Source organism: Lipotes vexillifer, unplaced genomic scaffold (genome assembly GCF_000442215.2).
Source record: "Lipotes vexillifer unplaced genomic scaffold, Lipotes_vexillifer_v1.1 scaffold1018, whole genome shotgun sequence".
NCBI classification, from domain to species: Eukaryota; Metazoa; Chordata; class Mammalia; order Artiodactyla; family Lipotidae; genus Lipotes; species Lipotes vexillifer.
Window position 1 is genome coordinate 2,906,255 of NW_006782724.1, and position 16,937 is coordinate 2,923,191.

Here is a 16,937-nt window from a genome sequence, read left to right on the forward strand (position 1 = left end):
CTTAGCACAAGTGACTCCATTTTGGACCTGTTGTTTCTTTTTTAACAGAGGCTAGGTGGTTCTTCAAAACTGGTGCTTCAAATCTTACTCAAAGAAAGATTTGATGGAAATAGAAGCTATAAAACCCAAGGATTAGAAGGAAGTGGGGGTGAGATTCAAATGACTTCATTTTAAATGCTATTTGTCATCACAGATTTCCACTAAGCTTGCTCCCACACCTGGCTTCCCATGGGACCCTTGGGTCAGAGGTTCTTCTGTGTTGTTTTTTGTTTGCTGGAGGGGAGGGATGCCCTTTCAGGGTTTCTTCAATTTCAGAGTTGCAAAAACTGGTTCTGAAAATAGTTGGCAGTATCCGTTGGCCAAATTTATTTGCTGAAAACCCTTTTGTTTTGAACCAGTGAGGCCCAAGGTCAAGAAACACTTGGGTTAACTTAAGGTTAACACAATAACAAGGTTCTTCTTTTGCAAACTTCCAAGACTATTTCATTACTTTCTGGCTTCTTCTCTCTTCTGTTACTGTGTTCTCTTGCTGACCACTGCTGAGCTGTCTCAAGCCCCCTTCCTGGGTGGCAGCAGCCCACGCAACCCTCCAGAGTTCTCTCTGTGCTAAGGCTCATGGGATGGAGGGAAAGAGCACTGAAATGCTAGACTTGGATGATGAATTCTGGAGCCAAATCCAGTTCAATCTCTAGTTTTGTAATCCTGGGCAAGCTACCTCAACTCGCTCTCCATCTTCTTCTGCTTCAATTTTTTAAAAAATTATCTTTTACAGTAATTTTATCAAAGTAATGCCTATGCAGTTAAAGTATCAAATACAACAAAAGTTCTTTTAACTAGCCTTCTCTTAAATGATTTCCCTGACTAAGCAACTCTCTCCCTTCCCTAGATATAACCTGCTGACTGATGCTCCCAGCCAGCTCACCCCCAGGGCCTCACCTGCTGTCTCTTGAGCCCTCCTATAACTTCTGACCCCACCTGTGGGGATGAATGTGGACCAAAAATTAGTTGTGTTTGTTCCCATTGTACTTGTTAATATAATTGTTCAATTATAAATTATATAAAACCAATGACATATGAATGCATAAAAGAATTTCTATAAAAATGTTTTGGAAAGACTCAAAGTTGAGTTACTAAAAGTAAAAAGCTACAGAATCAGGTATGAAAATAAAATGATAAAATATTAGGAAAAAACTCAAATCTAAAAGGATTCTGCTTTGTGTCTTTAAGTTCTCAATCCACTTTAATGGAATAGAAACTCGGAAATATAGATGATGATGATGATGGGTGTGGTTTATGTAAAAAAGTGAAACATGTAGTTATATTCCATAAGCAGAAATCCAGGTCATATTCTCACGGGATTCTTCTGATATTAGATTAGCTGAGGTTCACATAAAGTGCTCAGCATCATGTCTGATATTTAATAAGGATTCAGTTCATGTTAGGTGTTATTGTGGTTACTATTGATTTAATAACTGTATATCCAGGTGATGTTAAAAGGAAACAGGAGAGAAGGTAAGGTGAGACCAAACCAATATTACAAAATAAAATATCGGGATAAACTTAAACCCAACAACCAAATGTTATACAACAAAGGACCTAAACTTCACTGTGAAAAACTTTTTTGTATCAAAATATCTTTATGTTAAACTAAGAGGGTATTGATAATCGCATTTATGACAGGTATAGCTGGAGGAAAAAAAAATTCATTCATGAAGTGTAACCCTGTTTCAATTTTAACAACAAATTGCCGCATGGCCTTAGGAAACTGCCCAACCTTTTCCTGTCTTTTATTCCCTGTTAGGCAGGGATGATGATAACCAACTGAATAAATTTATCATGCTGCCAGAAGAATTACTTTCAGAAAAGTACATCATGGGCATATTTGTGTTTCGTCACTTGAGTGTGAGCTCTGCTTGGCTGTGCTACTCATGCTGCATAGAGCTCTCGAACCCTCGGAAGAAGGATCAGTGAAATGCCTTTTTAAAAAAATTGATTTCCAGAGGCATGTACTGTATGTGGAGCAGTATACAGTGAAGCGGAGGCAGAGCGGCTCCGGGAGCTCCTCTCCACTTTCCCATAGAGAACACTTGACTGCCTGCTGAGGGCAAGCCACACACATGCCCTCATGCTCAGCGAGCCCGCGAGGTCACTATCATATGACAAAGGCTTTGCTGCAGTTCATCTTCCTCCCTGTGTACTTTCCATTTGCTTTCTTGGAATCCTGCTGCATCACAGAAGCTGGAAGTTCTGATTTTCCATTGAAATCACAATGGAAAGTCTTGACTTGCCACCGTGTGGCAGACAGGGTCTTGCTGCTCCAGCTGGGTGTGAGGCCTGAGCCTCTGAGCGGGGAGAGCCGAGTTCAGTACATTGGTCCACCAGAGACCTCCCAGCTCCACGTAATATCAAATGGCGAAAATCTCCCAGAGATCTCCATCTGAACGCTAAGACCCTGCTCCACTCGATGACCAGAAAGCTACAGTGCTGGACACCCTATGCCAAACAACTAGCAAGACAGGAACACAACTGCTCCCGTTAGCAGAGAGGCTGCCTAAAATCATAGTTCGCAGACACCCCAAAACACACCACCAGATGTGGTCCTGTCTACCAGAAAGACAAGATCCAGCCTCATCCACCAGAACACAGGCACTTGTCCCCTCCACAAGGAAGCCTACACAACCCACTGAACCAACCTTACCCACTGGGGAAAGACACCAAAAATAACGGGAAGTACAAACTGGCAGGCTGCAAAAAGGAGACCCCAAACACAGTAAGTTAAGTAAAATGAGAAGACAGAGGGCTTCCCTGGTGGTGCAGTGGTTGAGAGTCTGCCTGCCGATGCAGGGGACAAGGGTTCGCACCCTGTTCCAGGAAGATCCCACATGCCGCGGAGCGGCTAGGCCCATGAGCCATGGCCGCTGAGCCTGTGCGTCCAGAGCCTGTGCTCCGCAATGGGAGAGGCCACAACAGTGAGAGGCCCGTGTACCACAAAAAAAAAAAAAAAGAGGACAGAGAAACACACAGCAGATGACAGAGCAAGGTAAAAACCCACCAGACCTAACAAATGAAGAGGAAATAGGCAGTCTACCTGAAAAAGAATTCAGAATAGTGATAGTAAAGATATCCAAAATCTTGGAAATAGAATGGAGAAAATACAAGAAACGTTTAACAAGAAACTAGAAGAACTAAAGAGCAAACAAATACTGACGAACACACAATAAATGAAACTAAAAACTCTCTAGAAGGGATAAATAGCAGAATAACTGAGGCAGAAGAACAGATAAGTGACCTGGAAGATAAAAGAGTGACAATAACTACCACAGACCAGGATAAAGAAAAAAGAATGAAAAGAATTGAGGGCAGTCTCAGAGAGCTCTGGGACAACATTAAACGCACCAACATTCGAATTATAGGGGTCCCAGAAGAAGAGAAAAAGAAAGGGACTGAGAAAATATTTGAAGAGATTATAGTTTAAAACTTCCCTAATATGGGAAAGGAAAGAGTCAACCAAGTCCAGGAAGCCCAGAGAGTCCCATACAGGATAAATCCAAGGAGAAACATGCCAAGACACATATTAATCAAACTATCAAAAATTAAATACAAAGAAAAAATATTAAAAGCAGTAAGGGAAAAACAAACAAAAAAATACACGGGAATCCCTATAAGATTAACAGCTGATCTTTCAGCAGAAACTCTGCAAGCCAGAAGGGAGTGGCAGGGCATATTTAAAGTGATGAAAGGGAAAAACCTACAACCAAGATTACTCTACCCAGCAAGGACCTCATTCAGATTTGATGGAGAAATTAAAACCTTTACAGACAAGCAAAAGCTAAGAGAATTCAGCACCACCAAACCAGCTTGACAACAAATGCTAAAGGAACTTCTCTAGGCAGGAAACACAGGAGAAGGAAAAGACCTGAAATAACAAACTGAAAACAATTTAAAAAAAGATAATAGGAACATACGTATCAATAATTACCTTAAAGGTAAATGGAGTAAATGCTCCAACCAAAAGACATAGACTGGCTGAATGGATACAAAAGCAAGACCCATATATATGCTGTCTACAAGAGACTCACTTCAGACCTAGGGACACATACAGATTGAAGGTGAGGGGATGGAAAAAGATATTCCATGCAAATGGAAACCAAAAGAAAGCTGGAGTAGCAATTCTCATATCAGGCAAAATAGACTTTAAAATAAAGACTATTACAAGAGACAAAGAAGGACACTACCTAATGATCAAGGGGTCAATCCAAGAAGAAGATATAACAGTTGTAAATATTTATGCACCCAACATAGGTACACCTCAACACATAAGGCAAATACAAACAGGCATAAAAGGGGAAATTGAAAGTAACACTATCATAGTAGGGGACTTTCACACCCCACCTTCACCAATGGACAGATCATGCAAAATGAAAATATGTAAGGAAACACAAGCTTTAAATGATACATTAAACAAGATGGACTTAATTGATATTTATAGGATATTCCATCCAAAAACAACAGAATACACTTTCTTCTCAGGTGCTCATGGAACATTCTCGAGGATAGATAATATCTTGGATCACAAATCAAGCCTTGGTAAATTTAAGAAAATTGAAATCATATCAAGTATCATTTCTGACCACAATACTATGAGACTAGATATCAATTACAGGGAAAAATCTGTAAAAAATACAAGCACATGGAAGCTAAACGATACACTACTAAATAACCAAGACATCACTGAAGAAATCAAAGAGGAAATCAAAAAATACCAAGAAACAAATGACAATGAAAACATGACAGGCCAAAAGCTATGGGATGCAGCAAAAGCAGTTCTAAGAGGGAAGTTTATAGCAATACAATCCTAGCTCAAGAAACAAGAAAAATCTCAAATAAACAACGTAACCTTACACCTAAAGCAATTAGAGAAAGAAGAACAAGTAACTTCCAAAGTTAGCAGAAGGAAAGAAATTTTAAAGATCAGATCAGAAATAAATGAAAAAGAAATGAAGGAAATGATAGCAAAGATCAATAAAACTTGGGCTTCCCTGGTGGCGCAGTGGTTGAGAGTCCGCCTGCCGATGCAGGGGACGCGGGTTCGTGCCCCGGTCCGGGAGGATCCTACGTGCCGCGGAGCGGCTGGGCCCGTGAGCCATGGCCGCTGGGCCTGCACGTCCGGAGCCTGTGCTCCGCAATGGGAGAGGCCAAGATCAATAAAACTAAAAGCTGGTTCTTTGAGAAGATTAACAAAATTGATAAACCATTAGCCAGACTCATCAAGAAAAAAAGGGAGAAGACTCAAATCAATAGAATCAGAAATGAAAAAGGAGAAGTAACACCTGACACTGCAGAAATACAAAAGATCATGAGGGATTACTACAAGCAACTCTATGCCAATAAAATGGACAATCTGGAAGAAATGGACAAATTCTTAGAAATGCACAAACTGCCAAGACTGAATCAGGAAGAAATAGAAAATATGAACAGACCAATCACAAACACTGAAATTGAAACTGTGATTAAAAATCTTCCAACAAACAAAAGCCCAGGACCAGATGGCTTCACAGGCGAATTCTATCAAACATTTAGAGAAGAGCTAACACCTATCCTTCTCAAACTCTTCCAAAATATAGCAGAGGGAGGAACACTCCCAAACTCATTCTACGAGGCCACCATCACCCTGATACCAAAACCAGACAAGGATTTCACAAAGAAAGAAAACTACAGGCCAATATCACTGATGAACATAGATGCAAAAATCCTCAACAAAATACTAGCAAACAGAATCCAACAGCACATTAAAAGGATCATACACCATGATCAAGTGGGGTTTATTCCAGGAATGCAAGGATTCTTCAATATATGCAAATCATTCAATGTGATATACCATATTAACAAATTGAAGGAAAAAAACATGATCATCTCAATAGATGCAGAAAAAGCTTTTGACAAAATACAATACCCATTTATGATAAAAACCCTCCACAAAATAGGCATACAGGGAACTTACCTCAATATAAAAAAAGGCTATAAATGACAAACCCACAGCCAACATTGTTCTCGATGGTGAAAAACTGAAGCCATTTCCACTAAGATCAGGAACAAGACAAGGTTGCCCACTCTCACCACTATTATCCAGCATAGTTTTGGAAGTTTTAGCCACAGCAATCAGAGACGGGAAATAAGTAAAAGGAATCCAAATCGGAAAAGAAGAAGTAAAGCTGTCACTATTTGCAGATGACGTGATACTATACATAGAGAATCCTAAAGATGCTACCAGAAAACTACTAGAGCTAATCAATGAATTTGGTAGAGTAGCAGGATACAAAATTAATGCACAGAAATCTCTTGCATTCCTATGCACTAATGATGAAAAACCTGAAAGAGAAATTAAGAAAGCACTCCTATTTACCACTGCAACAAAATGAATAAAATATCTAGGAATAAGCCTACCTAAGGAGACAAAAGACCTGTATGCAGAAAACTATAAGACACTGATGAAAGAAATTAAAGATGATACAAACAGATGCAGAGATGTACCATTTCAACATTGTGAAAATGACTATACTACCCAAAGCAATCTACAGATTCAGTGTAATCCCTATCAAACTACCAATGCATTTTTCTAGAACTAGGACAAAGAATTCCACAATTTGTATGGAAACACAAAAGACCCCAAATAGCTAAAGCAATGTTGAGAAAGATAAACAGAGCTGGAGGGATCAGGCTCCCGGACTTCAGACTATACTACAAAGCTACAGTAATAAAGACAGTATGGTACTGGCACAAAAACAGAAATATAGATCAATGGAACAGGATAGAAAGCCCAGAGAAAATCCCATGCACATATTGGCACCTTATCTTTGATAAAGGAGGCAAGAATATACAGTGGAGAAAAGACTGCCTCTTCAATAAGTGGTGCTGGGAATATTCGACAGCTACATGTAAAAGAATGAAATTAGAACACTCCCTAACACCATACACAAAAATAAACTCAAAATGGGTTAAAGACTTAAATGTAAGGCCAGACACCATCAAACACTTAGAGGAAAACATAGGCAGAACACACTATGACATAAATCACAGCAAGATCCTTTTTGACCCACCTCCTAGACAAATGGAAATAAAAACAAAAATAAACAAATGGGACCTAATGAAACTTCAAAGCTTTTGCACAGCAAAGGAAACCATAAACAAGACCAAAAGACAATCCTCAGAATGGGAGAAAATATTTGCAAATGAATCAACGGACAAAGGATTAATCTCCAAAATATACAAGCTGCTCATGCAGCTCAATATCAAAAACACAAACAACCCAATCCAAAAATGGGCAGAAGACCTAAAGAGACATTTCTCCAAAGAAGATATACAGATTGCCAACAAACACATGAAAGGATGCTCAACATCACTAATTATTAGAGAAATGCAAATCAAAACTACAATGAGATATCATCTCACACCAGTCAGAATGGCCATCATCAAAAAATCTACAAACAATAAATGCTGGAGAGGGTGTGGAGAAAAGGGAACCCTCTTGCACCCTTGGTGGGAATGTAAATTGATACAGCCACTATGCAGAACAGTTTGGAGGTTCCTTAAAAAACTAAAAATAGAACTACCATACGACCCAGCAATCCCACTACTGGGCATATACCCTGAGAAAACCATAATTCAAAAAGAGTCATGTACCACAATGTTCATTGCAGCTGTATTTACAATAGCCAGGACATGGAAGCAACCTAAGTGTCCATCGACAGATGAATGGATAAAGAAGATGTGGCACATATATACAATGGAATATTACTCAGCCATAAAAAGAAACGAAATTGAGTTATTTGTAGTGAGGTGGATGGACCTAGAGTCTGTCATAGAGAGTGAAGTAAATCAGAAAGAGAAAAACAAATACCATATGCTAACACATATATATGGAATAAAAAAAAAATCGTTCTGAAGAACCTAAGGGCAGGACAGGGATAAAGATGCAGACACTGAGAACAGAGTTGAGGACACGGGGAGGGGGGAGTGTAAGCTGGGACAAAGTGAGAGAGTGGCATGGACATATATACACTACCAAATGTAAAATAGATAGTCGGAAGGAGCCGCATAGCACAGGGAGATAAGCTGGGTGCTTTGTGTCCACCTAGAGGGATGGGATAGGGAGGGTGGGAGGGAGATGCAAGAGGGAGGGGATATTGGGGTATATGTATACATAGAGCTGATTCACTTTGTTATACAGCAGCAACTAACACAGCATTGTAAAGCAATTATACTACAATAAAGATGTTTAAAAAAATTGATTTCCCATCAAAGTTCTAGACCTATTACTTAGTATGGTGCTTACACCAAGTTTCAACAGGCGAAACGTGCTTTCCCACCAAAAACAAAAATGACTCAGAATAAAGTAATATGATGATGGGGAGAAATCTTGTTTCATTAGATTGTCTATGCCATTCAATTAAGCCTTTAACACTGTAATCAGTCTTGTAAGTGCAATATAAGAACAGGTTCACTGGATGGGAATTCTTATTAACTTTAGTGGCTCTGGCCAAACCCAGTTAATTTCCGCTGTGTGAAGCAAGCCCGTATGCTGACATTTAAAACCATTTCCACAGCTGACTATGGGAAAACATTTATCGTTATTTAATACATGATCACGTAGCAAGAAAGTCAGCCTATATAGATTATACGGACTGGGCACAACATTCTAGTGAGTCATTACATTAAAAAAATATATAGGATAGCAATGATTTAAAAGATATAGTCAAACCCTCTAAAGGGCTATGCATGCTATTACTATTATTAGGAGGTGAGAGAGGAGGCTTTTTTTTTAGGAGACAGTTCATAAATTCAAGAATAAATGGCATTTACTTTCCTGTCTTTTTATCAGATCCTTAAAATTAACATTAATTAATATTAACCTTTGAGAAGAAATATTACAGTTTAATTCATTACGTATTTATATACAACCCTAAACTAGATTTGGGGAAATTATAAAGAGAAGTAAGACTGAATCATCTAACTAACTTGTTTTCAACAAGTTTACCATATAGTGTAGGACACGCATTCACCTAACTACATACTTCAGTCTGTGACAAGTGGAAAGCCAAACTAGACCATCAAAGTGTATCCAGCCTGGGAGTATAATCTTATTATTATGCCCCAGTGTCAGGTTTCCTGAGACCCTTGAGAAATTGACAGATGGTAGTTTCCTGGGGATGGGGAGAGCGGCATGGAGAATTGCTGTTCCATAGGTAGAGTTTCAGTTATGCAGGATGAAAAATTCTAGACATCTGCTGTACGACATTGTGCTTACAGTTCACATACTGTCCTGTACATTTTAAAATTTGTTGAAGATACATCTAATGTGTTTTTTACTACAATATATTAAAAAAAGAAGAAATTGGCAGAGGTCCTTGCACAGCCTTTATAGTTGAGCCTTCGTGGAGATGGGGAAGAAGCCTGTCATATCCACGTTTTTAAAGGAAATGACTTGATCATTATAAACCTGAGAGCTTAGAGGCAATACCTGATGAGAACAATTTCTCATGCAATCTGTAAGCAATTTAGCAGACTATCATAAGAGATAAGGAAGCAGCTGCATTTGACTCTTTGAATAGCCATTTTTTTCTACATCGATTTAATTTCCTTCCATGGTTACGGGACAGATTACATAAACAATGAGATGTGCCAGATAAAATCAGTTTTGTATAGAGAAAGATTTTGGGTCCTAGCCTAAACAATATTGTTATCACCAAGCCACAAAAGTGTGACCTTAATCATGCTATTGTTACATGGGTGACCAGTAAATATAAAGTTGCAATTACATCAAAATGAGTTGAAGCAGTGGATTAAATATCAAGTTCTAACCCATGAGGGTCAGTTGTACTGTAGGACCTATAACTTATTGATGAGCTGTACAAATGACTTACAAGTGCCTCATCCAAAATGCAGAAATTACTAAATCAAGTGGAGCTGTTGATACCTTATCCCAGGAAACTCATGACAATACGATGCAAAATGCCCTTGGATATATTTTTTAAATCATTCTAAAGATAGAATAGCATTTAAAAAAAAAAAACCCTTCTTTTAGTTTTATTTATTTTTTATAGTTTTTTTAACCGAAATATAGCTGATTTACAATATTGTGTTAGTTTCAGGTGTACAGCAAAGTGATTCAGTTTATATATATATATATTCTTTTTCAGATTCTTTTGCCTTATACGTTATTACTAGAATAGCATTTAATTGACATAAGTATAAACTGGTATATTCTAGCACAAATGAAACTTGGTGATAGATTCATTAAGAAGGCAAGTGCCAATAGGATCTTTGTTTCAATTAAGGTTAGGAAAACAATATTATATATGAATCACACTGATAGTGGGTTTTTTAAATGTAGCAGAATAGCAGGACAGAGAATTAATCCTACCATTGTTTAAGCCTCATCATTCTTAAGTAATTGTTCAAATTTTTATCCACATACTTTGAAAGGGATATTTTGAAAAACAAGACAATACGCAAAGAGGAAAACATTACATATACATATGTATAAGATATATATTAATATATAGTTTCACATGTAGTATATAATATATATTAAAATTATACAATATATAAAATATATTGTATAGTATACTGTATATAATATGTATTATATATTATATAGTTATAATATGTTTTTTTTGAAAGAAGAATTGGACCAGTGTAATCTAGAAAGCAAAAGTCTGAATAGCCGTCTTGTGGTTCCCTAGAATTGTTCTCAGAATGAGCTGAGACTCACCTCTCCCCAGAGATGACTAAACCAGAAGAAATATTCTGTTACATTTAGTAATTTCATCTGGCAGAAAGAGGTCGTCTTTCTTGATTATCAGGATGGAAAATCGTTGGCTCAAGGGAAACCCCCAAAATTAGAGCTTTTCACTATAAAGTAAACCCCCAGTAGTTCTGGATGATTTAAATATCCATGGGATCGCTTCCCTCAAAGAGCTTTTGTCCTTTTATCCTAGATTTCAGTTCATTTACTCTTCCAAGCTTCACAAACCAAGTTATCCAACAGTGGGTCACTGGATGTTCCACACCAGGAGATGTACCTGACGTATCTATCCCAAGTATCAATTTTACCTAAAGAGATCTATCCTAAGTACTCAAAAATTTTAAGCAGAAACTATAATTGTGTATCAACACCTTGAAAGGTTATGGAGTAGAATGCAAAGAATCCAAGGAAATTTTCTTCCTTGTGATGGATGTTTTCCAGCTCCGCCTACCCCAGTAGTCCCCAGATCTGTTTCTCTGATGTAGACGGTATAGGCACAAAGCTGTCTTTTCTGTGGCCAAATTTGAAGGTAATGCCAGGTTTCCTAATAAGTGACATGAAGCCTGTCACCACTTGAGTAGCCCAGAAACACAGGGATGACATATTCTGTTTCACCATCCTCTCCCTTCACATGATTTTCTTGGCTAGCAATAAATATCAGAGACTTTGAGGTATATCAATGTAGATTGTTTCTTAAATGTCTTTGCATGTGATGGTAATATATGAATTTCCTCTCTCTTCTTTTCCAGGATGGGGGCCTGTAAATTACTTGCAGCCTATAGCCAGAATCAGAGAGTAAACTCTCTGTGTTGTTTGGGTCTCAGGTAGTTTTAGATAAGCAGAGCAAAAACCCACAATATCTGAAAACCCCGTAATGTTGCTTTTATACACCTGTTCTTATGAAGATAACCATCATCAGAAAGCACAGACTAGGTGACATTGTTGGGGTGTATAAAGGCTTGGAGGGTGGGGGAGAGAAGCCAGCAAACCATGACCCTTGCCCTCAAGAAATTTACAAAGGAAGACAAAGACTTTGAAGATGGATTTCACTTATATCTAGCTTAATGAATAATTAACGTTCATCTTATTTGAAAAACTTCACATTTTACCTATTTTTATTTTAAAAGTATTTAACACTTCCCTGGGACATTGGGCTCTATTCATTATTTTCCAGAAATGTCTTCCTCTAAGAATTCAGTAATTCTTATTAGTTATTATCTGAACCTTATTAGTTCAGATATTACTGTTTTCAGATATTACAGATATTACTGTTACGCAATTTTTGACAATTTGACCAAGACCAAGATGAAATTTACCTTTGAATTCTCTGCAAGGAATGGATTTGTTAAGAGAAATAGAGGGAACACCTGTAACTTACTTTAAAAGAATAATTGTTTTCATGGCTTTAGCATATATGGTGGTCTTTAGGCAAAAAGATTTGGCTATAAAATAAGGATCCATGTCATTAGCCAGACTTTATTGGCAGGTCATAGTATTGAAAGTAATAAAACTGTATTGCTTTCAATAATTCTGACTTCCATAATTCAGGCTAGCATCCCCCTGTTCCTCCCATCTCCCCAAACTCATTATTCCGATCTAATGAAAAGTACTATTGTATTGTATGTGAACATAAACATTTGTTAATAGAAGAGGATCAATTCTTATTATCTTATTTTTTAAATTTACAAATAGAAATTTTAATTTTTTGGATGCTTATCTGTAACATTGATCACCTGGATGGCAGTCGTGTGTTTATTTTTAGAAGAAAAATGATGTATCATTTCCTTTCCTTTTCTGTGATTTTTATACAGCAGGTAATTTTTTTTAAATTTAAAACTCAATATTTTCACAAAGCAGGCTAGAAAATTTCCCAGGTTGATACTGAAGATTTTAGGTGAGAAAAAAATAAGCCCGAAATCAGATCATGCCCTCCTTGGGGCATGTTGAAACATCAGAGCAGTAACTAAATCACCATTCATTCATTCAACAAACACTTAGCCAAGGGCTGTGCTTATTGCTTCAAGGTGTGTAGAGATAAATAAAACTGTCTTCTTGTCTACATTGTGCCGGCAGCCCATAAGTTGAAACAGAGATGAAGACAGTTTTCTCATGTGATAGGTGATGTGTTATTCATCCTCGTAAGCAAAGTGCTTTGGGAACACGGAAAGTATACCATTAAATCTGACTAAAAAGTTGGGGAACTATTCGTAGCAGGTATAACGTTGGAGCTCATTCTTTAAAAAATAAAAAGAATTTCTACAAGTAGAGAAAAGGATGATGTTTCAAATCAGTATGAGCAAACGTATGGAGATAGGGAATACATGGATTGCTTAAGAAACACAGAGCAGACGTGTTAGATGTGGAGAGCTGAGGAGGCGGGGAAACAGTATATGGTCTATAAAAAGGTATATTAGTAAAAAATATGCCCTTCCCTAGTGATTGGAAACAACAGTTGGAGCTCCCAGAAAGATTTGAGAGTCATGTGCAGAGACCTGAAATGTGAAGAAATGGGAATAGATAAGACTATTTGTGAATAATTGAGAGGACTTTTAGGAACACAGGACAGAATCAGCTTCTCCCTGCTGGAGGAGAGAAGGGGAAATTCATTCATTCATTCATTCATTCATTCATTAAAATTTGTAGGTGCATATAAAGAAATTTGAGGGAGTTTATATCTAAGAGCTTCAATTTTCTTTCCGTTATACTGTTGGATGAGCATGGGATGTAGACTAGGAGGATACAAGTTTGAATTCCAGCTCAGGTGCCTGTGAGTGATATAACATGGGCAGGTCATGTAACCCATGTACATTTCAGTGTTGTCTTAACCTCGCTGAGCTCTCGTCTATAAAATGAGGATAACAGTACATAGCTTATATGGGTTGTTGATATTATTAAAGACAAGCTATGTACAATGTATTCACATGAAAGTGCTCTACAGATGAGAGCTGCGAGGTGATTATCATCTGTGAATAGGAGCTTATCCCCAGGGAGAGAGAGAAAAAAATTGGAATGAGGAATGAAAATTGGAAGGGGACATGTAAAACTGTTTTTAGGCAGCATTAAGAATCCTTGTGAAAACATGGCTTTGCATGTACAGTCACACTTAAGAGCTCCAGAGCAGCCAGTAGAGATGATCTGATGGCCTGGGGTTGGGGAAGGTCAAAGCAGGCACTGTGTCATTAAGGGAACAATTGAGAATGTTGATCAGTGCAGATCCCAGGACCTTGGTGGCTGGTACTCCAAGACCTGTACTCCAGCCGCTACACTGGGTTGGCAGAAGGCAGTGTTTTCTCTTCAGGGTCAGCTGCCTGTGATCCTAAGGCTCTTGTAAGAGCCTGTGATCCTAAGGCTCAAGTAAGAGAGTTGAGTTGCCAAAGTCCCCAAGGTTGTCTGCTCTCCTACCAGCTGAGCTCCAGACAGAGGCTGCTGCTTAGAGACCCACCAGACCCTCTGCCCCCTCCTCCCCTCTCACTGACCACCCTTGGCTCACAGCACCTACCCCAGCCTTTCCTCCACTCGAGTTTTAGTTCTTCCCTAGCACACAAGGCAGTGAAAGAGGTTTCTGCCTCCTCTGGGATCAAAAATTGGCATATGAACCCAATAAAAAGGAGCCCAAGTGCCTGCTGCTGGTCCCTCATGTCACCAGCACCCTTTCTAGACCTCAGTACAGAATTCACTGCGTGCAGCAGGCGGGACCACGCTTCCTCTCCCACACCTGGACATGGGTTATCTCACCAGCCACTAGGATGATGTCCAGTGTTCTCTTAAATGCTTAGTTAGCGCTGGGGACCCCAAGAGAGAGCTGCCAAGATCTATCTTGATAGTCAACTTAACTTCCCTCAGAGGGAGATTTGAAAGGCTGGAGAGCATCCTTCATATGCGAAATGGCAGTAATAAAGAAAATATAGGCTATATTTTACCCATTATTGACTCCTACTTTAATTAATGGGAGACACACTCCTCTTTTGGGAACTGGGTTGATTCATTCAGTGAGTAATTATTCCTGAAGGATATACTAACTCAAGGTGCTAGCTACTATCCAAGATCTTTGAAGATAATGAATATAAGCACCTTAGGAAAACTTCGTCAAATTCAGACAAAACTCTAGGTTTCTGTGAAAATACAACTGCTGAGACTCATTAGGGATTGGGAATCCCCAGAGCTCTTTCTTATCTCTCCTCAGACTTGGTTCCCAAAGCCCACTCTTCTGTGAATGCCAACAGGGGGTCACACAGAATTCACTTCTAAGCACCTCGCTTCCTGTACATTCCGTTCAGTCATTTGTGGTCACCTGAGGATGTATAGATTGTTCCAGATCATACAACATCTTCACCCCCCACATGTGGTCCTTCCCTACATGGCAGGAGCCATGCTGAAGTGCAGCCCATCTTTGCCTCCCCCAGGGTAGGAAACACCATGTCTCCTGATTGGGTCTCAGGCTGGGGATTCTCCCACATGCCATAAACGTGCATCAGCCCTTTCTGGAATGTGCTTTAATCACCTGGTGCCATGCCTGCCAGACGAGCACTCCCTCTACAACTGCCATTCATTCCTACCTGGTTTGTATGCCAGTCGATCCAATATGGTGAGCAACTCACCCCTCATTAAAAACAAACACAACGATTTGCAAATATTTTTTTCCCAGTTGGTAGGTTGCCTTTCCATTTTGTTCATGGTTTCCTTTGCTGTTCAGAGGCTTTTTAGTTTGATGTAATCTCATTTGTTTATTTTACTTTTGCCTTTGGTGTCAGTTTCAAGAAATTATCACCAAGACCAATGTCACATGGCTTACTGCCTATGTTTCCTTCTAGGCGTTTTACAGTTGCAAATCGTATATCTGGTAATGAAATAAAATGTATATTTTAAGGCAGGACAAGAACATTTAAACATAAGATTCTTCTCTCTGTCTGTCTGGGCTTCCTCCTTCCCTCCCTAATGTGCAATGTGCATCTGCCTTACACATTAAACAGATCTCCTCAAAGGGAGAAATGTTTCTCAATCAGAAAAAACACAACAAGCTACCAATCATAAGATAAATAAGTCACAGGGAATACAGTCAATAATATTATAATAATTATATATGGTGCACAATCTACAAAAGTATTTCTATCACCCTGTTGTGCACCTGAAACTAATATTGTTAAGTCAGCTATACATCAATTAAAAATTAAATTTTTAAAAACACACAAACATCTCTATCTCTACACCTTCCTTCTATTTCCTCCTCTAATCAGTATTTTTCCCATTTCTGGGTTCCATGTGTATTTTCCCCTTTGTACTTCATCTCTACCCTTTGTACCTCTCACAGGTTTTAGTTAACTCTTGGGAGTTACTTTTGGTTTATTTTCTGCTTAGTTGGAAGAACACAAGACTCATGTCCATTAGGTGGAAAACTCAAAATTAGGACCATGTGTGCTGCAGCACTTCGTTTCTATATTTTTCTCATTCTTTAAAAATCCTTTGCTGCATAGTGAAATGATGTTCAGTGTGGGACAACCCAGTGAATCCTTGCCAGCAAAAACACGGTCCGGATTGTAACAGCACAGACTTGGGGGTCTGGAGAAAATGTTCAAGGCAGAGTCTAAACTTGAATCTTCTTACTCTGGATCCTATATTTCCTTGACATCCATGTGTAGAAACTGAAAAAAAATAACTGATTTCCTTTTATTTCATGCGTGGAAGTAATTCCAAATCGTTTCTTAGGGATGTTGAACTGAGAAGTGTTCCGTGGATTTCCATGAGGAGAATCTTCTGGCAGGGTTTATGTCCCAGCCAAAGGTAACCACATTCATGGGTGATGCCTTTTTGCATGTTACTAGCAACCGCTGTCCCGGAGTAGAGGGATGCCTTTGTGGAAGGGCTGCAGTGGTGTGCGATTTTAAAGGAAGAGCTGCTCCTGGCTGCAACTCAGAGTTAGCCTACACACTTGCTCGTGTTCTAAAGCTTTGCATTCTGTAGGTGCCTTCTACACGGTTCCAGAAGGGACTCTTGCTTCTGTGTACCAAGTGTCCTCAGGCTCAGCTGGCTCCAAGGGAGGAAAGCACATCTCAGATTCATGAGCACTACAGAATGTAGAGATGTGGCTTCCCTACACGTGGGAATTCCAGCGCCCCCACCCCCAACCCCCCCCCCC

General features: G+C 38.9%; 1 protein-coding gene across 1 annotated transcript in view; it reads left to right on the top strand.

The window, feature by feature from the left end:
- Positions 1 to 16,937, top strand: part of CHST9 (carbohydrate sulfotransferase 9) — a 201,167-nt gene that overhangs the window by 90,217 nt on the left and 94,013 nt on the right. Inside the window, exon 3 of the mRNA XM_007455366.1 lies at positions 11,554 to 11,599. Within this exon, the coding sequence (XP_007455428.1) occupies positions 11,554 to 11,599 (46 nt within the window). The remainder of the gene's footprint in view (positions 1 to 11,553; positions 11,600 to 16,937) is intronic.